This window comes from Bos grunniens, chromosome 25, assembly GCF_055505025.1.
Source record: "Bos grunniens cultivar Pamir isolate PY7600 chromosome 25, Bosgru_T2T1.0, whole genome shotgun sequence".
Classification (NCBI taxonomy): domain Eukaryota; kingdom Metazoa; phylum Chordata; class Mammalia; order Artiodactyla; family Bovidae; genus Bos; species Bos grunniens.
In genome coordinates, this window is record NC_141189.1 from 35163040 (window position 1) to 35186229 (window position 23190).

General features: G+C 54.1%; 1 protein-coding gene across 2 annotated transcripts in view; it reads left to right on the top strand.

Annotated features, from left to right (window-relative positions):
* The first annotated feature begins 546 nt into the window (after positions 1-546).
* The window catches only part of USP7 (ubiquitin specific peptidase 7), a 53945-nt gene continuing 31301 nt past the window's right edge, over positions 547-23190 (top strand). Inside the window, exon 1 of one of the 2 annotated variants that reach the window (XM_086375827.1) lies at positions 547-1443. In XM_086375827.1, the coding sequence (XP_086231953.1) occupies positions 1362-1443 (82 nt within the window). In that variant the 5' untranslated portion in view covers positions 547-1361. Of the gene's footprint in view, positions 1444-3780; positions 3911-23190 lie in introns of those variants that run through there. The other variant, XM_086375828.1, reaches the window with a different exon arrangement.

Here is a 23190-nt window from a genome sequence, read left to right on the forward strand (position 1 = left end):
GATGTGAAGGGAATCAATTGATGCCAGATCAAGAGATACTTTGGCTGGTTTTGAGGGGACCAAAACCTGGTGTCTGGTTTGGGCTACAGTGAGAAAAGTTCTCGCACAGCGCGGTACTGGGTTGAATGAATTACACATCTGTTTTCAAAGAGGTAAAATAATCATCACCAGGACCAGCAAGGGCTGACCGGCACCGGCCACTCGCTCCGATCGGGCCGTCTTCTGCCGAGTCCCCGGGCGACATCAGCCAACCTTCCCGCGGTCACCGGGCCCCGGGCAGGGTTTCGGCCCCTGCATCCCCCGCCCCCCTCCCCGGACTGCCCTGGGCTTCCTGGATTGACCACACGCCCGGCCGGGCACCTGCCGGGGCCACTCGCCCCGCTAGGGCTGGGGCCCCCGGGCGCGCACGCCGGGGCTGGGCCGCGAGGCGCCGGGGCGGGCCCCTCGGGTCGGGAGAGGCCGAAGCGGGCGGCGCGGGGCGCGAGGCCGCTGCGCTGAGGGCCGCGAGCGGGCGGGCGGGCGGACCCAGGCGGCGGCGGCGGCGGCGGTGGGCTGGCCGCGCCCCGCTCCGCCTCCCCGCTCCGCCTCCCGCTCCCGCTCCGCCCTCCAGCGCGGCGCCCTCCCGCCCGCTCGCTGCGCCGCCCGCCCGCCCGCTCTCGTCGCTCGCAAGCTCGCTCTCGGGCCCCCCATGCGGATGTGACATTTCACGCCGCCGCCATTTTGAGAGCGAGCCGAGCCGAGCCGCCGGGCGCCGCGTCCGCTGCCGGAGCCCCGACGACGACGCCGATAAGGCGGAGGCCACAGCGCCCCGAGCGCGGCCGGCCCGTCGCCCGCCCGCGCCGCCGCCGCCGCCGCCGCTCCCGCCGGCCCCCGGCTCCGCAGGCCCGCCGCGGCCGGCCAGGCCTCCCGCCCGCCGCGCCCGGCCCGAGGCGGGGCTGACTCCGCGGCCCCCGCCCGGCCGCCCTCCGCCCCCGGCCGGCCCGCGGCCCCGCAGCCCCGGCCCCGGCGGCGGGAGGCGGGACCCGCGGCGGCGGCGGCGGCGGCGGGAGCGGCGGCTGAGGCGGCGGCGGCCGCAGCAGCGAGCGACGAGGCCGCCCGGCCCGACCCGCCGCCCGCCCGCCCGCCTCGGCGCCGAGATTGGGCGAATCGCGAGCAAGTACGTGCGCGTCTCCCTGCCTCCGCCGCCGCCCGCCGTGGGCCGCCCCGGGGCCGCCGCCGCCGACGACGCGCGCGAGGAGGAGGAGGAGGCCGCCCCGCCGCCGCCGCCGCCGCCGCCGCCGCCCCGGCTCGCCGCCGCCGCCCGCCCGCCGGGCCCGCAGCCCCGGCCCCCGGCCGCAGGCGAGGCCCAGGCCGCGGCCGACATGAACCACCAGCAGCAGCAGCAGCAGCAGCAGAAAGCGGGCGAGCAGCAGCTCAGCGAGCCCGAGGACATGGAGATGGAAGGTGAGGCCCCGCGGGCCAGCCGCGGCGGGGGCCGGGGGGCGCCTTCCATTGTGGCCGGGGCGGGAGGGGCGGAGAGCCGCGGGAGCCACGCGAGGGGCTCGCCATCTTTACGCAGGCCCCGGGCGGCCCGCGGGCCTCGGCCCGGCTGCCCCGGCCCGGGCGAGGCTGCACCGTCATGCCGGGGGCCCGGCGGGCGGGGGGCGGGCGGCGTGCGCCCCCCCCTCCCCTGCGCCTCCCCGCCCGCTGCATTGTCCGGCCCGCGGGGCCCCCCGGCGCCCTTCCTCGCCGGCACAAAGCGTCCGGAGCCCCCCGAGTTGTAAAGGAGGGCGCTCCGGACCCGGCCGCGGGGGGACGCGGGCGCTTGCGGGCTCTGCCGTGCGCCCCGGCTGGGGAAGCCGGGCTCCAGGGAGCTGTGTCCCCCACGGCCCCGGTGGGGCGTCGCGTGGTTTCCCCGCTTACGCTCGGGAAACGAGATCTCCGTGGGCTCCGGGGCTCGGGCCGCACCTGCTCGCGCACGCTCTCTCCCCCTTGGAGAGCTCACCGGGGACTTCGAAGCGGGGCTCCCCCCCGACCCCCCACCCCCACCCCCACCTCGATCGCTCCGTAGCAACACTTGCTGGCCTCGGGCTTGGTTTGGAAACACCTGCAAGGGGCGCAGAGGCTCGCAGCCTCTGGACTGGCCCAGAATTCGGAACCGGGCGCGCTCTTCGTTTCCGAGTTAAGCCGTTTTGCGGGGAGTTAGGTAACCTGGCTGTGTGAGGTGCCTCCGGCCAGGTATGCGTTTGAAACTACGTGACCCCCCTCCCCGCCCCGCCCACAACACACACACACCCTCTCCCCAGCCTACGACTCCTTACCTCTGAATTCAACCTGACTTTAAAGGTAACTTAATTTTTTGCCTAGGTGCCGGCAGTTTGTTTCAGAGTACCCAGCTTTGAGATGATAACAAGGGCTTGGTAATAGAGGTTTGATGTAGAGGGTCTGGACAGGAAAGGGTCTTGCTTAAGCTTACATAGCGCAATCAGTGCTGGTGGTTCGAAGGCTCGTGGCCCAAGTGCTTGAAAGGGCAAAGTGTAAGAAGTATTCAGAGAGGGTCCTTAGCTATTTCGAGAGGGGGACAGACAGGCAGGAGTCAAAAAGAGGGCTTCTGAATGAAGGGGGTATTGAATGAGCTGTACTTATGTTGCTTTTAGCCAGAGATTTTGAGCTGCGGAAATGAACAGGGGCGCTAAGGAAGCGTTCCTACCGTGGGGTGCTGCACTCTGGTTGGTGGGAACTCTCACCGTGACTGATACTCCCCTGTGAATAACAAGGGGCGGCCAGCAATTCAGTGTGCCCTGAAAAAAATTGGTCTACAGGATGGCAAAAAGCAAAGTGGTGGAGATGCCGGCAGAAGGCACTTCCCACTGGGATTTCAGTGGCCACTAATGCGGGACAGGGCAGCGCATCCGCGGCCAGGCTGGGGCTGTGTCTGACTCCAGCAAGGCAGTAACTTCATAGAGCTTTTGTCATGTGTCACTAAGCCAACTAGCCAGAGGAGTACATTGCCCGGGAGGATTTTGAATATTAAAAAAAGGGGTTGCTTTTTAGTGTCCTTTTTAAGTATCAGCCAATCAAGACAAAAACCCAATATTTATGTTGTCTTAGCACTTTTTTAAGTCTTTTGAACAGGAAGGAGAGCTGATCAGCATGGACCCCACTGCAGAGCGGATTTCTGGTGTAGAGCTGTGTCTCTGGGAAAGTAGTCATGTCCACAAGTTTCAAGGGCTTTTCTCTAAGACCAGAGAGTGTTGAGTGGGGGAAGAATTTTCAGAAGTCATGCCTGCTTTTAAGACTACTTTATTTTTTCAAGGAGTTTTAGGTTCTCATATCCAAGTTTGCGTTGGAAAAGTCACCCATAAAATCACTAATCTGCAAATTTACTGCCATTTCAAACTGGATCGCAGAGGTTGTAGTTTATTACTACTCATTCCATAAACTTACAAGTCTTGTTTCTTTCAAGTGGGTCTCTGTCCTGGATTTATTTTCCAGAAGGTACCTTGTCTTTGTAGGGCTTACGGTCGTCACCTTGTCCTGGTAGGCTTATGGCTGTCAACACCCTGTGAGCACCTACAGGTGAGATAGCCGCCCCTGTCTCAGGCAATCTCTGTCAGCCTTTCTTAAGCCTTCCCACTCCTCAAGTGTGCTCAGTTTATATATTGTACTTTAGGGTCGGGAAGAGCAAAAGAATACTTCCTATTAAAAAGGGAGAAGGGTGGGTTTGTGGTGATCCACTGTGCCTGGCTTCATAAGCCAGGCTCTGAGAATGACTCGCACCTGTTTGGTGTTCACCTTGGTTCCCATAGACTCAGCAGCTGAAAGCTGTCAGGGCTCTGGTCAGCTTGAGGAGCTCTGCCCTTGAGGAGCATTGCTTTCCCACTGCTCCTAGGCAGGGTGGTTTCAAAGGAGCCGGGAGCCGGAGAGGCTGGTAAGATTGGCGCATTTCCCCTATCAACAGGTTAATTGGCTCTCCTCCTGCTCTGCTGTAAAGGGGTCGCATTTATTTATTTTTTTCTTGACTGACTCTGCACAGCCTTTGTATGTCTGCTGGAGAAAAACTGCCTAGGCCAAGTTATTTTTAAAATGTCTTGTTTTGAGCAGTTGGGAAAGTTCGGAAGGGCAGCGAGGGAAAAGATGGGGCGGGTATGGTGGCAGTTCATTGGGGTCGAGACCACATGTTTCCTTCCTGTGAGGCCTGTGCACGTTTTTCAGGTTGGGAGGCAAACAGCATCGTGGAGGTGTGGCCTCTGTTGGGGCCTGGCCAGGAATGAATTTGCTCGGCAGTTTATTTACGCTCCAACTCAGAGGTAGTGCAGGCCAGGGGGCTGCAGGAGGGACCCGCACTGGCCTCTGCCCTCTGGAGTACTTGAGAAGTGATAATCAGGGCTGTTCATGCCCCCTCGGAGTCAACAGGAAGTTTCCCCAAGGCCTGCCTCCTGCTCTGGGCTGGCTGGCACCAGTGTCGGTACCTCGATGTCTGCTCCCTGGTGAGACTCTGCTGCCCGTGTGAGCAGTCTGTTTCTGAGTGTCATCTTTGAGACTAATGGGGACAGACAGTTTCATTTTGTACTTTTGTACAAAACTTTTGTACCGCGCTCAGACCATTGCTATCAGGACACCAAGGTGGGAGCAAATGAATGAGTGTGGTCTACCGTTTCTGAAAAGAATTCGTCACTGACTGCTGTGTCTTTTTGTTTGGGGTGCCCCAGTGGTGGATTTCTTTTTCTTTCAAACCTGTGTGGGTAGATTTCACAGAGTTTCAAGTTACTTTTCTGCTGAAGCAGGTTTAGGAATAGAAGGTGAGTTGTCTTGTGTACATGCATCCCAACAGACTACACCTGGGCATTTTAGTCTAAAGCATGTTTCCTTTTCAGATAGCTCCGTGACAAGGCAAAAGTCAGATAACATGAGAATATAGGTTATCCCCTCACAGTAGCTTCAGTTGTAAAAGAACCCTACGAAGTGAGCATCAACTTGGAGAAACCAGGGGGAAAAAATGGAAGAATTTAGGCCAGACCTAGAAACATCTGACTGTGATGTGAGCCTGTCAGGTTTTGATGGGTTTGGAAGTTACTCACCACAGGCATTTACCCTCCTGATTCTGCCAGACTGCTGACTTAAGATAAACAAAAGATTGATCAAGTTTTATCACACGTATTGGGGAAGAAGTATATACCTTCATCTTGGCTTTTTTGGGGGTGGGAGTGTAGTCAGTTTTGTGGAAAGGGAGAAAGAAGCTATTAACTCAAGGAAGGCAAGTGGAGTGAGAGCGAGTACAGGCTTAGTGCCAGGCCCGAGTCTGAGCGTGGACTTTGCCATTTAATTACTGTGTGACCTCAGCACGTTGCTTAAGCTCTCAGTTGTTGCATCCTGGAAAAGGAGGTCGGTGGGACCCTGCAGGGTGGTCCTGAGGGTGGAGGCATAAAGCACGTGTGCAGTGCTGGGCACGGAGTGGGGCGCTGTCGCGTTCAGTCACGGTATGGTGATGGCGACAGGGTCGCACCTGGGCCGGCGACAGGCGCAGGTTAACCAGGCGCACAGGCGGGGCTGGTTGGCATTCGTGGTTCTGCAGTAATTATATCCTAACATGGATTAGGAAGCAAACTGACCAGCCTCGGCCCAAGCAGCATTGTTTATGAATGGGCTTGATGTTCCTAAGTAGATATTTAAACTTAATTATAGAATATTTTAAGAAAAGTGCAATGGGCTCAGGAGGAGAGGATGGTGGATTTGGTGCGGTGGGGCACTGCTGGTGACACCTGGGCAGCTTGGGGGCCTTCTGCTGAGGGTATTACTTAGCCATTATCCGGTATCCAGAATTGACATGGTTGCCAATCAGGTTTGTCGCAGGGAGGCCAGGTCACAGGAGTGTCCCAACCTGGGAGTTGGCCCTGAATTCTTGTCTCTAAATCCCACATCCTGTTACCAAGCCCTTTTGGTGTTCCACCCGCCAGGCCCCTGTTGCCTCATGCCGGGACTTTGCAATAGGCCTCTTAATGTTCCCTGCTTCCTCTCTTCCCCCCACGGCTGCCTGGTCCCCGCCCTGCTTAAAGGACTCAGGTGGGCTGCCTTCCTCATGCAGGTGATGGCTAGTTGCCCAGGCCTACCGATGGGATCCCTGACCCGGTTTGTGCTTCAGGCTCCAAGCGCGCGCGCACACCTGCACTGCACAGGGTTCAGCCGTGGCTCTCAGGCCCTGCTCTTGCATGGGTAGTGTCTGCCTCTCCCTGACTGCACACGGCACAGAGACCCCAGGAAAGAGGCTCAGAAGCCCGTCGTTCATTTCCCCAAACTTGTCTGGTGGTCTCAGGCACTAGCCTTGCATGAGAGCCATGTCTTTGACCTGTGGGATTGCCACTGTATCCTCATCTTCCTCACCCCAGGACTGTTCCTTTTCTGTTAAGTGTTTCTGTGGGAGACACTCATTCAGGAAACGGCAAAACAGTAGTACCGGAGGTGGCTGGCTGGCCAAGTCGGTGTGAAAGAGAATGCCGAAGCCATAAACCAATTTCGCTTTGATAGCTGCTAATTCAGTTTTATTGCTTTTAACGTTCAGTTGCTTCGATTGGCATTTTTGATCCTTTTGCCAGGAAAAAGTCCTTTTCCACACACAGGGCATCAATGAACCTTAATGATGTTTCCTTTTGAGTATTTTTGAGTTTGTTATTGTTTCTGTTTTTTTGCCTGAGTAGTTTGTAGCCTGGCTGCTTCTCCTTGATTTCCAAGGCAAAGGAACTTCGGAGACTGGCGTTGTAACATGGTTTTTCTTGACATGTACTATGAGAGTTAAATGTTAAAATGTCACCTGCTTCACAAACTTCTTGTTTTGAACTAATTTGGACTTAGGAAAGTTGGAGGAAGCAGGATTTTTAAGTGTCAGGCGTAGGCAAGAAAGTCAGTTATGCCATTCTGGTAGTAAGTTAACACACGACTCGGCTAATGAGAAGTCACATGTGTTGAAACCCTCTTGAAGAGAAGCAGGCCTACTTCTGAGCGTTGGTGGTGTGGACTTGGAAGTTGGCAGTGGAGGTAACTAGGAAGTTTGTCGTGTAGGGAAATACACCGACCTGGATAAGAGTGAGTGCTTCCAGAACTTAACGAAGATGCTGGTGTGAACTAGAAAGAGCCAGGGTGTGGGGATGAGGGGAAGGGGCGTCCCGGGGTCACAGCTTGGGGAGGAGTGTCACTGTCATTGGTGCTGGGCAGAGAAGACCCCCAACTGGAGGGCGCACTGTTTGTGTGCGCTGGCGGGGGCTGGTGCTGCCTGCTGCCCCTTCGGCTGGGGCCCCTGTTAGCACGGGCACAGCTGTTAGTGTTCACAGAGATGCCCGGGTGTCCTTCCAGGGAGGGCAGGTCACCCGATTGACCGGGGCTTTCTCTTACCCAATGTGAGTGAGCATGTGTCTGAGTCTCAGGGCGGTGGGTGGTTTGCCCTTCTTTTTGTGTCATTTGGGGGGTTTGGGTGGACTCCGGGAGTTGGTGATGGACAGGGAGGCCTGGTGTGCTGCAGTTCATGGGGTCGCAGAGTCGCACATGACTGAACTGGGAACCTAAATGATAAAGAGGGAAGTTTCCTTCCTTGTGCAACCACAACAGTTCCACGTGCTTCTCCCGCCTGGCATAGGATATTCGAAACCCAGGCCGGCCCGCCCTCCCTGGGCGAGGGATGCCAGTGACTGGTTTCCCTGAGGTCCTGCTACTGGGAGGGCAGCATCCCGTGCGAGGTGCCAGCACCAGAATATCGACCAGGGGAAGGTCTGACTCGTGCAGTAAGTTGTTAAACTGGCCTGTGCTTGGGAGAGGGGTTGTGTGAGATTGTTGGGGTGATCTGTGATGCAGAGCACCGTCACATCCAGGGCGTGACTCCAGGTGTCTGGGTGGCAGTCTGACCTCGTGGCTCCCTCCCACCACCCCCGTTATGGTGCTTTCAGAAGGACTTGAGGGGGCTTTTCTTTAGGGTATATAGGCTGAGCAAACTAGGCTTATGCACCTAGAATTGCAAGTACATTTCATCAATATGACTTTGGGGAATAAATTACGTTTCAAGGCTCTTAATTGACCCTGTGCAATTGCGGTTTTCAAACAAGCACCTGTAATAGTCTTTAGCCTGTTACATGGTTAGATCTCCAGCTCCTCCTCTGAAATAGTGAAGGGCAGGTAGTTTTCTTTTTCTGATTGAAGTAGAGTTGGTAGTAGGTAATTTGGAAGTGCTTGCTTCTTAGAGTTGGTAGTTTGTCAGCTTGGAGGAGAAACTATTCAGTCAAACAAATTGGGTGTGAATTGGTTAAAGACATTCCTCAATCCCTAATCTCAGTTCCTCTTCTATAACCATCATAGATGGACCAGTAAGAGTTTTTACCCATGAATCTCAGCCTTTCCCTCCTGTCTTAAGCTTGTGCGGGCAGAGCAGATGGGGCTGGTGTGCCTGGCCCTCAGGATGTCCCCTAAGAAGCTGGTGGGTGAAGTTGCTGAGCTGAGCCCCATGCTTTGGGCAGTCCCCCTCCTCACACAGCTCTGAGTGACGTCCAGCCTGTGCTAGCCAGAGGGCTCCTCCTCTTTCTGAAGCACTCCAAGTCTCCTGCTGCTACTGATGAGGACAGATTAAACCTGTTTTCCTCCCAAGCCCCATGCTGCTGGAGAAGGCCGCTCGGGGTCTTGGGAGCAGGAGAGAGGATGCTCAGGGTGTCCCCTGCGTTGTGCAGTAAGGTGGCCACTGGCCACATGGTGGCAATCGCAGTCCTTCACTGACCAGCCATGCTGCAGGGCTTCGGTTGCCGCCCGTGGCCAATGCCACCACCCGGGACGAGCAGATACAGCCTGTGTCTGTCCTGCAGAAAGTGTTCGTGGTCAGAGTTCACCTAAACAGTCTGGTTGGAGCCTTAGCTAGCCGTGTTTCTGGTAGCGTTAGTGTCACGTTGGGTGTTGGAAAGACACAGTGTGTCCTGGAAAAGCTAAATTAAAATGAGTGAATAAATAGTTCCTGGGCAAATGCTACAGAGCAGGCTTTCTTTGGTTATTTGTGGTGAAGATCCAGTTTGTTTGTCTTTTTTAAATTTCCAGTCCGCTTGTGGACAGTTTCTTTCTGTGTTTGGTAAGCAATACAGGGTAAACAAATTATTTAAGAAATGAAATTAAAATGCATATACAGAATGCACACCCCACATCATTACTAAAAGTCACATTTCAGCAGTTATCACTTAGAACAAACACATAGGAAGAAAGACTGGCAGAAGTTCTATATGTCCACTGAAAGTGTGTAGAGGCCATTCGTATGCGGAGCTGTGCTGTGCCCCTGTGACTTTGTCATGCCCCTGTGGTAACTAAACAGTTTGGTGTGAAATAGCAGTTCCCCACATTAAAAGCTTACTTGCGCACTTGGAAGGAATGCCACATATACGACTGGTCTTGTTTGTTTTGTTTTGATAATTTTGGCTGTGCTGGGTCTTCATTTGCCTTGCTGTACAGGCTTTTCTCTGGTTGTGGCGCGTGGGGCCGGCTCTCCAGTTGCGGGTTTTCAGGGTTCTCACTGCGCTAGCTTCTCCTGGGGAGCACAGGTCTAGGGCGCTTGGCCTTCAGTAGTTGCAGCACGTGGGCTCAGTTGGGACTTGCAGGCTCTAGAGCACAGGCTCAGTAGTTGGGGCGCCCGGGCTTAGTTGCTCCTCCACGTATGGGATCTTCCCAGACCAGGGATAGCACCTGTGTCTCCTGCATTGGCAGGCGGATTCTTTACCATTGAACCACCAGGGAAGCCCACTGACTAGTTTTCAAAGTAACAAGTAATCTTGCTCCTTGGGGGCCACCCTTGCTCCTCGGGGAGCGTGTTGGTTCAGGCCATCTCGATGCCTGTTTTACCAGCCGTAAATGGTGTGCCCGTGAGTCCGGGGCTGTGGAGGTGTGCGTCGGGAGCCGTGTGGGCACACGGCGCACTCTCCAGTTTGACGGTGGGTAACTGGCCCGTGCTCGGATGTGTCAGCAAAGTCAGGTCGCTGAAAAGTCTCCTCCCTTGCTTCTCGTTTCTGTGAGGCCTGAAGACGGCACCAGCCTGCAGGCTCCTGCAAAGGCGCCCTTGGTCCTCCCCACCCCACTTTTTGCTGGGTCTCTCTGAGCACCAGGCCTGCTCCTGAGTCCGCCGCACCCTGAGCCTGCTGCAGGGCTTCTGTCCTCAGATAGAGGACCCTCCCGACTGGCGGTGCCTTGCTGGCCGCCCCCTGCACTTGAGTGAGGGCTCCTGGTGAACATGTGCAGGGAGGGCTGGCCTAAAGGGGTGGGTCAGTAGAAGCATGAGGGCGTTGTGCTCAGGCGGGAGGTGGCGAACAGCACCGTGACTTGGGACCTAGCGGGAGAGGATCTGTGGCCCCAGAATCGTGGCCCACAGAGTCTGTCCTGATCCCCTGGAAGCTGTGACCACTACTGCCTGACAGGGTGCTTCGCAGGTGTGGTTAAGTTCAGGATCCCTGCATGGGGAGATGTTGTTCAGTCATGGAGTTGTGTCTGACTCTTTGTGAACCCATGGACTGCAGCACGCCAGGCCTGCCTGTCCATCACCATCTCCCCGAGTTTGCGCAGACTCATGTCCATTGAGTTCATGAGGCCATCCGACCATTTCATCCTCTGTCGCCCCCTTCTCCTCCTGCCGTGTTTCTTTCCTGGCATCAGGGTTTTTTCCGGTGAGTCTATTCTTCGCATCAGATGGCCAAAGTATTGGAGCTTCAGCTTCAGCCCTTCCAGTGAATATTCAGGTTGATTTCCTTTGGCGTTGACTGGGTGGGGAGGTGATCCAGTGTTAGCCAGGTGGCCCCAGGGTGATCACAGGGCCCTCCTTCCCCTGAGAAAGAGGCTCGATGTGACGTGATGTGAGAGGCCGCTGCTGTCTTGAGGATGGGTAAGGAACCCAGGAGAAGCAGGAGGAGACCAGGAAGCAGGTCCCGCCTCCAGAAGGAACCTTGCCTTGCGGATACATTGATTGGAGCCCAGGGAGGCCCATTGTGGACTTCTGACCTCCAAAGCTGAAAGGATAAGTGTGTGCTGTTTAAGCCAGTGAGACTGTGGCGATGTGTTGAGCTGCCGGGAAACAGGTCAGGGTCCAGGGAGCGGATGAGATGCGGCAGGCAGGTGTCCTGGAAGCTGCACAGAGGCTGGGAGAGCATGGCCGCCCCTCCGGGGGCCAGGCCACTGGATGTGGGGGCTGTGCCCGCGTCCGCTTACTGGCTCCTTCCCACAGCTCTGACATAGAGGCAGCAGCATCCCCATTTCACCCCTGAGCAAAACAGAGGTGCTGAGCACACTCCACAGCCTACCAGGGCTTGGTGGCAGTGGCAGGCTTTGAATCAAGCCAGCCGGTGGCACAGAAATTTGCATCTCGTCACATTCAGCAGACACTTGGTCATGACGTCGTGGTCATCCCCCTGCTGCCCTCTCCAACGGTTCCTGTCTCCCCGCCCAAAGTTGCAGGCTGCAGGTGGGCTCCTTAGGTCGGAAGGTTTTTGTGTGGTTCACCACATGCTTTGAATGTAGAAGGCAGCTCACTGCAGAGTCAGCTGGGGCCGCCTTCTGCTTGAGCACGTGGAGTGTGGTGGGTGGCAGAGGGAGACTCGAGATGTTTCTGAAGGTAGATACCTGCCTTCCTCACTGAATCAGGTCCTCAGTAACGTGAGCCTGAGCCAAAGTGAATCACCCTAAACAAACCATTCAGGGCTCTGGGCGTCTGGAGAGATTTAAACTTGAGAAGGCGGGGAACCTTGTCTGCCAGGGCTCAGGGCACAGACCGCAGCTCTGTGGAGCCACAGGTTGGAGCCCCCGAGGCCGCTCATCCACCCCAGTCCTCCGGTCAGCTCACCCACACAGCCCTGCCTCCGCTCGTGAGCAGATGAGGCTCCTCCAGCCACGCAGATGGCACCATCCCGGCTGTCCCCTGACTCTGTCTCCAAGCTGTAGCCACTTGAATTCGTCTCCTCAGTGCCGCCTGAACCATCTGTTTCTTAAGGCAGCAGCTTTCACCAGGTGGAAAGAAGACAGGGTCGGAGGGGCCAGAGCCGGGTTCCTCAGCAGGCAGGGGCTGAGAGGCCAGCCAGACCCCTCACTCCTGACATCCAGCTAGCAGCGTGGGGGCGTATCCTGCAGGTCCTCCTGCTGGGCCTCTTTTCCTGACAGTTTTAAAGGTTTTAAACACAAGATGGATACACACATACTGCTAGTACGTTCACCGCTGGGTTGGCCAAATTGCGACCTTGAAGCACGTGGTTTGGGGGTGTCTGGAGAAGGTGGAGATAAGCGAGGTAACTCAGGGGCATCCTCGTTAAGACCCAGAACGCAAATGATCCGTAGAGGTGACTTGTTCCACCTCAAGGCATGTGGCGGGCAGTGATCCAGACACTGCCCCTCGGGGTCCGGACTGGTGGTGGCCGTGGGCTCCTGCCAGATGCCCAGGTCATGGGTGTGGTGATGTTACAGGCAGGGTCCCCAGGAGCTGTTAACAGTCCTCAGAATTCTCCTCTAGGTGGTCACTGCTTACCCCGAGGGCTCGGGGAAGGAGTGAGAATCACAGATCCGAGAGTTTTCTGTGATAGCCAGTATTTTCTTGGGAATCAGAGGTTATTATCTAAAATCTTAATTTCTCTTTTGATGAAGTTCAGTCCTATACTTTTTAAGGGCTGCTGTTCTTAAAATATTGCTTTCATTGTGGCTGTGTTATTGGAGGGTTCGTGGTTATGTGATTTTGCTTTAGAGCAGACTGATGATTACACCCCTCACTCCAGAGGCCAAGAGACCCAAGTCTCTGGGAGGGTGAAGTGATTGAAGACTCAGCTCTCCAGTCTCACCAGATCTGTTCAGGGGCACGTAGCACCCATGGTCCGCTGCTTCACAGCGGTGGATGGTCTCCATCGTCACAGACAGTTCTAGTGGCCAGTTGCTGCTCCAGATCCAGCCTGTGAACTGGTTTTGGGAGACTGCCTTGGAGAGGATTGCTCAGAGTAACAGAAAACCAAGCATTTTCTTCTGTAGAAAACCCAGGCAGAGGGATCTGCAGACTGACTCCCCTGAGCGCCTGTTCGCCCTTCGCCTCAGATCTCTACTTCAGGCGCTAGCCCGGGTGCTTGACACAGAGGAAGAGGGGATCAGGTGTCAGCCGGAGGGGAGTCCGCGGAATCTAGATGGCCCCGGAAACACACAGTTAATGGGGAGAGAGAGGGATGGCCGCCACAGAGGTGAGGAGCCCGGGCTCTGAGCGGGGAGGGGCTAGGGTGTGAGCTCTGGCGACTCGAGGCAAGAGTGGCAGCGGTCTGGCTTTGGGTGGATGGAGGCAGAGCCCTCTTTGCTTCTTGCCCGGGCGCGTGGATCGAGCCGTGTTTCTCTGCTCTCCCCCGTTCGTCTCTGAGGCCAGCGGCATTCTGTTCTCTCCACTGTGAGCCGCCGTTACTACCAGATAACTGAACGCACTGCGTTTTTATGTTTTAGTTTCAGTAGGCCAGGAAGGGCCACCGTGCTCAGTGCCACTTAACCTTCATTTTACCTGCTTTGGGAACTATTGTAAAGGTTAGATTTGCATCTGCCTGTCTGCAAGTCTCTGAAAAAATGTCAGTCGTCACCACAAAATTTAAAATAACGAGTTATATTGATGATTCCCATCCGTCACAATTTAAACCACCCATTTAAAGCATCCAATTTATTGTGACAGTCAGCACAAATTTTGAACATTTCTGTTACCCGCTAAAGAAGTCCTGTATTCAGCCCCAGGCAGCCCCCGGTCTGCCCTCTCCCTGCCTGTTGTGGACGTTGTGTAGCCGCCTCACACTTCGTGTGGCCTCTGGCGTCTGGCTCCTTTCTGTAGCACGAGAGGGAAGGATCAGCGTGCTGTCTGCTGTCCCTTTTTATTGCTCAATAGTATTCCGTCCTGTGGAGCCTCGCTGTGATTTGTGTGGGATCAGAAGATGTGCAGGCTCTCATGATTCTGTCATCTGTAAGAGGTTTTATTCAGTGTTTTTAAAAGGGACTTGGAACTTTGTTGAGGATGTGATTCACCGCCGAATCTAATCAGCCGGGTGGTGCGGGGTGGGGGTGTATCAGTGTCAGTGGAGGGCTGTCAGCAGCAGTAGAGCTGCATGGCGGCACTTCCTAGGTTTCTCCCGCGCACAGCTCTGTGAGTTGCTGACAGTCCACTGGCGCTGACACGGGAGGCCACCTGGCCCGTGGGCTGCGAAGGAAGATGGTGGCAGGTGGGTGAGCGAGGCTGGAGCACACCCCTGTGGGCTTCTCCCCGCCTGCTGGTGCTGTCCTCACAAAGCGAAGGGGCCAGGAGGCAGACCAGCACCGGGCGTCGGGCAACACAGGGCTCCCTTGCTGCACCCTCCTCACTGCTGGAGCTCCGCAGGGAGGGGCCTGGGGTGCAGGGTCGCTCGGGTGGCAGACATCCACCAGGCGGCCTGGTCTCGGGGCTGTCACTGCTGAGGACCCCGGAGAGCTGCTGGGTAGGTGGGTTATATCTATCATCATTTGCCAGGTTAGAAATTAAAAATTAGTTATTCATTTAGAATAAATCAGTATGTGGTAGCACATTTAATACAGTGGGTTTTTTTTTGGCCATGCAGCACAGCCGTGGGATATCAGTTCCCCGACCAGAGCCTCTGGCAGTGAGAGCACAGAGTCCTAGCCACCAGCTTGCCAGGGGACACCCACACGTGCAGGAGATGCTTTCCAAAACGAAGTTTAATGAGGAATGGCATTGTTCATACATTTTGCAGATTCATTGTCAGGCTTGATAGGAGTCAGCTGGATTTTCATATCTGCTTTTGCTGACAGCTGCAATGTAAATTTTACTGGAGATATAAAGAAACCCAGTCTTAAAAAGGTATATACTTACAGAGGTACAGCCTCGTCAGGTAATTGTGGCAGTTCGTTCATACTGCACCACAGTTTGGTAGCAGCTTAGGTTCATTGCAACATGCACTTTGAAAACTCTGAGTTAACTTTTCATGCTCTATTACATTAAAACTCATTGGTTTGTCTTGAACTTTGAATGCTGCATTTCTAATACCATTCATTGGTCATTTGAAAATTCTGATTCACAGTTTACAGACCTTTTAAATGTTGGTGTATTTCACTGTACAGTTACATTAAAAAGTCCTTAAAACATCACATTTTCATTCAGCCCATCACTGTTACCTAATTGGGAGCAGGGTTGTAGTTAAATCTCCAGAAAGCTCATGGCACAAAGAGTGGTGACTTTCTATCTATATGTTAGAGTCACCACTACTTGGCAGGTGAATATGAAAGTCACTCAGTCATGTCCAACTCTTCGAGACCCCATGGACTACACAGTCCATGTAATTCTCCAGGCCAGAACACCGGAGTTGGTAGCTGTTCCCTCCTCCAGGGGATCTTCCTGACCCAGGGATCGAACCCAGGTCTCCCACATTGCAGGCAGAGTCTTTACCAGCTCAGCCACCAGGGAAACCCAAGAATCCTGGAGTGGGTAGCCTATCCCTTCTCCAGGGGATCTTCCCGACCCAGGAATTGAACCGGGGTTTCCTGCATTGCAGTTGGTTTCTTTCCCAGATGAGCTACGGGGAAGCCCGCCCAGTGAAGATGGTTGGATGATAATTAGCGACTGGCAGCCGAGTTGTCCACAGCAGCTAATTCCAGGTTCAGGCAGTGTTGGGTGGTCCCCCGCAATGGGAAATTGTCCTGTGGTCCCACACACACACTTAAAAATATGTAGAATGTATTTTTATGGATACATAAAAATGTATAGGTTCCATTAAGATGAACAGATATTCTGTGAGAATTCAAGGAGAGGACAATTAAGTAGAAATAATTTGTAATTTTGATTATTTTGCTTCCTGCTCCTTCCTCATGGCCAGCATTCTACTTCCTATTCTCTTTGGGTCTTTCCCCTCACTTTCTCCGTTTTCCAGTGGCTTGTGTGGAACACTTGGAGGAACTGTGAATTTAAACATAGCTTTTGAAACAGCACACCTTATTTATGTACCCGAGTTCACTGGAGCAGAGTGTGTATCTGACCTCCCGTTTTCCTGGCTTCTTGACGTACCCGACTCCCCCCCCCCCCCCCCCCCCCCCCCAGAAAAGGAGCTGTGCTGCAGTCATTTATGTGCACGACCGCCCGCGGGTCCTGGGGTGGAAAGACTCAGACCTGCATCTTTTGTGCTCTGTTTTCTTTTCCCATGTGGATCAAGTTCTGAACTCATAACCCAAGGTGGTGTTTATTTAGAGAGTTGGTAAGTCACTTTCTTCTCCTTGCCCTACAGGTGTTTTTCCCTTGGTTTTACATATAGTGAGCTTGGCGGCTGGGTGTTGCAGCTCGGGGGCAGGTCTGTGTGTGCCCCCTGGCCCGGCGGGGCCTGGAGCAGCCCCTCACGCCTAGCTGCCCTTGTGTCTCTGTGCAGTCTTGTCATCTTGCAGAATCGTACAGCTTGTAACCTGATCAGTAGTTCGTTGCTTTTTATTGCTGGGCTCTATTCCACAGAGGGACATCTGGGTTGTCTCCAGTTTTTGGCAGTTACAAATGAAGCCACTATAAATACCCATGTTCAGGCTTTTGTGTGAACATGAGTCTTCCTTTCTCTAGAGGAAGGTGTCAAGTTGTTGGGTGAGGCGTGCTCCGTGGGGAACTGCCCACCTGCTTGCTGTCCGTGTGCCTGGGTCCTCTGCACCGCCGCCTCGGCCTCGCCAGAGGTTTCATCTCAGTCATCTTACAGGTGGTAGTCGTTTTAATTCACAGATATCTGATAGCTCAGGCATACATCTTTTTGCTTATTTGCCATCCTTGTACCCTGTTTCACGTGTCTGCTTAAGTATTGGGCTTTTTAAAATTCTTATTACTGTCAAGTTTGGGGAGCTCTTTACGTATTCAGTGTAAGTCCTTTGTCAGGTGGTCTGCAAATACTTTCTCCCAACCTGTAGCTTGTCTGTTTTTTCCCTTAATGGTGTCTTTACAGAAAAGTCCATTTTATCAAAATTCTCTTATTGATCTTGCCTTTTGGTGTTATGTGTAACAATTCTTTGCTGGGTATCACATGATTACTTTTTAAAGTTTAAATGTTTGTTCACCTAAGGTCCATTATGAGTTAGTATTTGAATGTGTGAGGTTGCAGTTTATTTATTTTTGCCTATGAACGTCCAACTGTTTCTTTACTGTGTGTTGAAAAGACTGTCTTTTTTCCTCTGAATTACTTGCACCTTTGTCAAGAATCAGGCAGTAATGTTGAAGTGGGCCTTTTTGTGGACTCTCCTGTTGTGTTCTGAGTCTACCCCTTTGCTAACACAGCTCCGTCTGAGCTACTGGAGCAACTCAACTTATCCTTTCAGAATTGTTTCCCTTACTGTGCTGGAATTTGACTGGAATCGTGTATCAACATACCAATTGATTTGGGGAGAACTGAGGTCTTCACCCCGCCTTCCAGCCCCTGAACGTGGTCCGTCTTCTGCTCTGGTGACTTTACGTGGGAAACTAGTCTTCCTCCCACTTTCTTTTGGCACTAGTTTTTTTAGAAGGTCTTGGATGTGAGTGTTCCTTGATAGTCTGGGTGGGCCCCCCAAAAAGTAGGGTCAGGCCTGAGTGGGAGTCCAATGGCATCAATGTGGGGAGAAAAAAAACATCAACCAGAAACAGCTTGGTCCTCCGTCCCAGACTGTTCTGTTTGTGGTTTTATACCAATAAAGGAACTCCCCTGACATGGGCTGTGCTTGACTGGCTTGTTAAAGTTTTAATTAGCACAGTCAGAGTATGTATTTTAAAATCTCTCCTCTGCTTCTGACCCCATTCTTCAGTCCCCGGATTTCCTTGTCTCTGTGAGTAGAAAATGCAGGCGTTTAAGGGCGGGTGTTGCTGTCTGCCCAGGTGTGCAAGGCCGACCCCCATGGTCACAGATAAGGGAGGCAGTCCCTCTGTGTGGGTCTGCTGGAGGAGCCCCTCCGCCTCTGCCCAGAAGGGCAGCTCCGCGCCCCTTCCTGCCTGCTGCAGCCTGGCTGGTGTGCTCAGGCTGCAGGCTGTGTTCTGCTCGTGCCTTTTCTCTGTACTGTGGGGTTACAGAGAGTCCTGGACAAGACTGAGCAACCCAACTGAACTGTAAAGGCATGTGTACTTGCTGAGGCGACAGGAGGGCAAGCAAGGCTCCGTCCAAGGGGTGAACACTGTGTACTTAATGCACGAGGGGTGTTGCTCTGCCCACAGGCACTGCTTTCTCCCCTAAGGACTTCCTGCCCAGAGTCCTCTCTGGGTGGACATTCTCCCTTAATAGTCTTGCTTTCTTTAAAACTACACGAATGTGGGGTGAGTTCATACACACAAATAAATTTTATAGATAAATGGGTTTTTCAAACACCACAATGGATTTTTTTTTTTTTTTAATTTTTGGCTGTACTGGGTCTTTGTCGCTGCGCAGGCTTTTCTTTAGCTGTAGTCACGGGCTTCTCACTGTGGCAGCCTCTCTCGTTGCAGAGCTCCCAGGCTCGTGGGCTCAGTAGTTGAGGCGCACGGGCTTAGTTGCTCCCCAGCACGTGGGGTTTTCCCCGACCAGAGATGGAACCCGTGACTCCTGCATTGGCAGGTAGATTCTTTACCACTGCACCTCCAGGGAAGCCCCAGAATGTTTATTTCTAGAGAAATAGTGCAGGAAGTAGAGCATTTACACCTGCCTCAGGTGTTTAGCTTCAGTTGGGAAAGAATCCGCCTGCAGTGCAAGAGACCTCAGATCAAGTCCTGGGTTGGGAAGATCTGCTGGAGAAGGGATAGGCTACCCACTCCAGGATTCTTAGGCTTCCCCTGTGGCTCAGCTGGTAAAGAATCCGCCTGCAATGCGGGAGACCTGGGTTGGATCCCTCAGTCAGAAGATCCCCTGGAGAAGGGAACGGCTACCCACTCCCGTGTTCTGGCCTGGAGAATTCCATGGACTGTATAGTCCGTGGGGTCGCAGAGAGATGGACGCGACCTCCACTTTTACTTTCAGGCGTTCAGTGCACACAGCAGTTGCAGGCAGAGCCCTCGGGACGGCTGTGCTTTCTGAAACTGGTTTGTCCCCATGCAGAATGGCCTGTTTCTATTCAGTTCTTGTGCCCTCCTCCCCCAAACAGTGCAGGTTTATTGAGATATTCCATATACCCTGCAATTCATCAGTTTTTAATAAACGTATTCACCCATCACTGCAGTCGGTTTATGTTGCCTAAGAGGAACCCTGTGCCCCTCAGCCATCGCCCTTCCGGTCTCCCTCCCAGCTCTGGGCAGCCACTGTTCTGCCTTCTAACTCTGGAAATCACTCTTCTGGACACCTGATATAAACGAATGGAGCCACACCACATATGGCCCTTAGAATTAATGAACACTTGTGTTTTATAAGGTTTTCTCTGTGAAGTATGCTGAAGTGTAAGAAACATGCTTGTGTACAATTTGGGGCATGTATGCTAGTTTTCTGAGAATAGGTGTCTAGAAATGACATTCTGAGTTATGACTTTGGCTTTCATAAATATCACCTTTGGGGAGAATGATTTGACTGTAAGTTTAGACTCTAGCCACTTGGCACCCATTTTATGATATGAGACCCTCCGCATCTGTGGGCATCTCCAGTATTTTTCACTGTTGATGTGGTAGTTGGAAAGGGGTGTCCTGTTAATTAGGGGGGGTTGGGCATACTTGTTACTTGTATTTCTTCGGGACCTCTCCTTGGCTGCAGTTGGCTTGTGTTGTCTTGGCTTCAGCATCTCGTGAACCCTCTGGCTGCTGTGGGCTGCTCGTAGTCTTCCTCCGTCCTGGAGCGTCCACATCGTGCCCCCTCCGCTGGGCTTGTTGGCGCTTGTTTTCCTCTCCGGCAACCGGACAGCCCTACGCAGTAGAGCAGATGAGACCGGACATGTAAGAAAGCAGCTGGGACGTAATTATAGGTTCCTCGGTTGGGCTGGGTGCACGCCCCTTTCTGAGCCTGGCCAGTGTCCACGCCAGTCTGCAGTCGTGGTTTGTGGGGCAGACGTGATGGCGGGTTAGCACGGTCCTCCAGAGAACAGAGGATTTTTGCATAATGAAGCCAAACGGAGAGCCCCAAACAAATAATCTCATTTAAGGAACACAAGTTTATCCGTGGCCTTCCTTGGGGCTTTATTTTCCTATCACTGATGTAAATCTGAATTATTTAAGAGTGTGGAGCCCGCTGTTGGACTTCAGCACACTGCTTCTGCTTGGAACTTTCAGGCTCTCCGCAAGGCAGGAGCTGAGAAGCCCCGGTTTAGCAGGGAGTGGGCTTTCAGCTCCCTTCACGGAGCCAGAGCGCATAAAAATTAAACCCAGAGCACGTGTTAACACAACTTAGTGTTGATCAAGTCACGGTCTCACTGTTAACATGGCCAAAGGAAGTCCAGAATCGCTGGAGGCTGCCCTGCCCAGGGACCAGGGCACGAGAGCACAGAAGCTCTCATGCACGCATGCACACACACGAGAGCACAGAAGCACGCTCTTTCTCACAAACACCCACACGAGAGCACAGAAGCACGCGCTCACACACACACGTGTGCGCGCGCACACACGAGAGCACAGAAGCTCTCTCTCACACACACGCACACACTAGAGCACAGAAGTTCTCTCACACACACACGTGCACACATGACAGCACAGAAGCTCGCTCTCTCACACACACACACACACACACACTCTCTCTCTCTCTCTCTCTCTCTCTCGTGAGAGCACAGAAGCTCTCTCTCTATCACACACACACACACACACACACACGCACACTCCCCACTTCCTCCCAGGATCAGCTACGGACGGATGCCTGGGCCCGCGGTGGTTGGACAGGCTCAGTCAGATGGCTGCCTGGGGCTGGCAGCCAGGTCCAGACCCGGGACCTCTCAGTCCTGACCCCCCTATTCCGAGTGTCACGTGCTTCCGGGCCACAGGTGGTTCCTCTTGGGACGGGTGCTTGTGTGCACTCGGGCGTTTTCAAGGCCCTGCCCACCCTCTGCCCAAGCCTCACCGCCTACCTCCTCCCGTCCCCGCCCGCGGCCTGGCTCCTGTTCACTGTGGAGCCTGGCAGGTGCTTCTCGGGACCTCTGCCCGGCCGGCCCCGTCTCTGGTCCCGGCCTGTGTGTCTGTCTGCCCTTCTGTCACCTTAGCCCTTGTGTCCAGGATCTGCTTATCAGTTCTCCCCACCGCCCGGCCCAGCCTGCTTTTGACACATCTCGACGCTTGCTGGGAGAGGGACTAACCTCTGTGAGAGGAGGGCAGCCTGCTTCGCCTCCCAGGTGGGTCGTGTGTGCAGACCAGTGTCAGGAAGGGAGTCCACCCCCTGAGGGGATGGAGAGCCTGCTGGTGTGATAGTGGATTCGAAATGACTTTTTTGAAGTGTAGTCAAAGTTTTCCATTTCTAGGAGGTTTCACAGAGGGAGGGAGGGCGTTTCCTCACAGCCCACGGAAACTGTGGTCCTTGTCCGACTGGGCTGGGATGGGGCGAGCTTGTTGGCAGAGCCTGAGGGCTCTGCTGCCTGGTTGGCACTGGCTCTTTCCCACCCAGCGGTTGCCGGGGTCGTGAGAGCAGACAGCTCAGACTGGCCATCCCGCCCCATGTCTGTGTCCTTGGTGACCTCCATGTTCTGCCCAAGGATGCGTCCTCTGCCTCTTCCCCGTCTGTGCGAGGCCTGGCTCGCCCCGAGACTCCCCCAGGGGGACCGGAGTTGACACCGAGCAGAGTTCTCCCACAGAATTGTAGGTTTTGTAGGAGTGTCCGGAATTGTTTCCCAACACCCAGGAGGTTCTGGCTTCTTGGGGAGTGTGACAGCTGACACCTGTGGGTCTCTGCTTTTGTGGAAGCCTTATCAGACCCCCTCCTCCCCATCCTCTGCTGGCAGCGGGGCCCCAGCTGTTGCCTGCCCCCCACCCCCACTCCCCACCACGCCTTCCTCTAACCAGCCTAGCCTCTCAGCCGGGCTCAGCAGGAGTGGTTCATCTTCTGTCTCTCACCATTGAGTTATTAGTTGCTTCTTTGAGCTCAGAGCCAGGGGTTTTGTGGATCAGAAGCTTTGGAAACCTAGTGTATCTGAATTCTTGAGAGAGAGCGATGGAGCTGAAACAGGATGTGTATGCACACCTCTGTTCGGACCTGTGCAAAACTCTGCTTCTGGACCACTTTGCCTTTTGAAGGTGATCATCTCAATTGATGGTTGCTTGATTATGTGTCTGGGCCTGATAACTGTGGGCAGCTTTAAAAAGAGAATGCTGAGCGAGAGCTCCTGGAGGTTCTATGCAGTCACTCTGATGTGGCTGAGAGAACCCTGCCCTCCCCTCCCCCCACCCCAGCAGATTCTGCTGCAGAGCCATGCAGACATGGCGGGGAACTGCGCACTTGGACCAGAAGGTGACTCGAAAGCCCAGAGGGGGCCTCATGACTCCGAGAGGAGAGGAGGGGGACCAAGCAGAAGCCTGGGGGCTCTGACCTGGAAGTCAGGGTGGACTGGTGGGGTGGGGCTTAAGCTGGGCTGGTAAGGCTCTGCTTGACCCATTCAAGGAGCCGTTCATGTCAAGGTCACCGTGGTGTCTGTGGCCCTCCACTTACCCTGTCTGCCCTTTTTAAACCGAGTCATGGGTTTTGCTCACGGGGTTGTATCACTAGTTGGGATTTTGAGGAGAAGTTTGCAGGGATGGGGGCGTTCCTGAGCGGAGAGCGACTGAGGCATGGCTGGACCCTTGTGGCGCAACTAGCTCCTGGGGGCAGCACATGGACTTGGTTGGAAGGCCGTGAGGTGTTATTGGGATTGTTTGGTTCCCTCTCCCCAACCTTTTTGGGAGAAGTTTGTGAAGTGATGAAAGATGTCAAGGCCATCAAAGTGGAATTTTCTGTTTTTCTCCTCCTGGAGTGAGATTCAGGCGCTAAATCGGGACCACCTCATTTCCATAGCAATTGGCCGGCTCTGGGTTGTGACATCACAGAGGTCTGAGAAGAGTAAAGCTGGATATAGATAGGCACAGGGAGCCCCAGTAAAAAAGGAGGAGATACAGGCTTTGTAACTAAACAGGGGACCCTTTTGTGTTTCTAAAGTCACTCTTTTAAAAAGGTATTTTGTGCCATATGGGTATATTAAAATTTGCCACTGATACTATCACAGTGCTGTTGTCAAAAGGCCTACTAATCATGAGTAATGGAAATGATCTGTTGTATTTCTGGGCATCATGTGTATATTTCAGAATGATAATCACCCCCTTCCCCTCCCTGACAC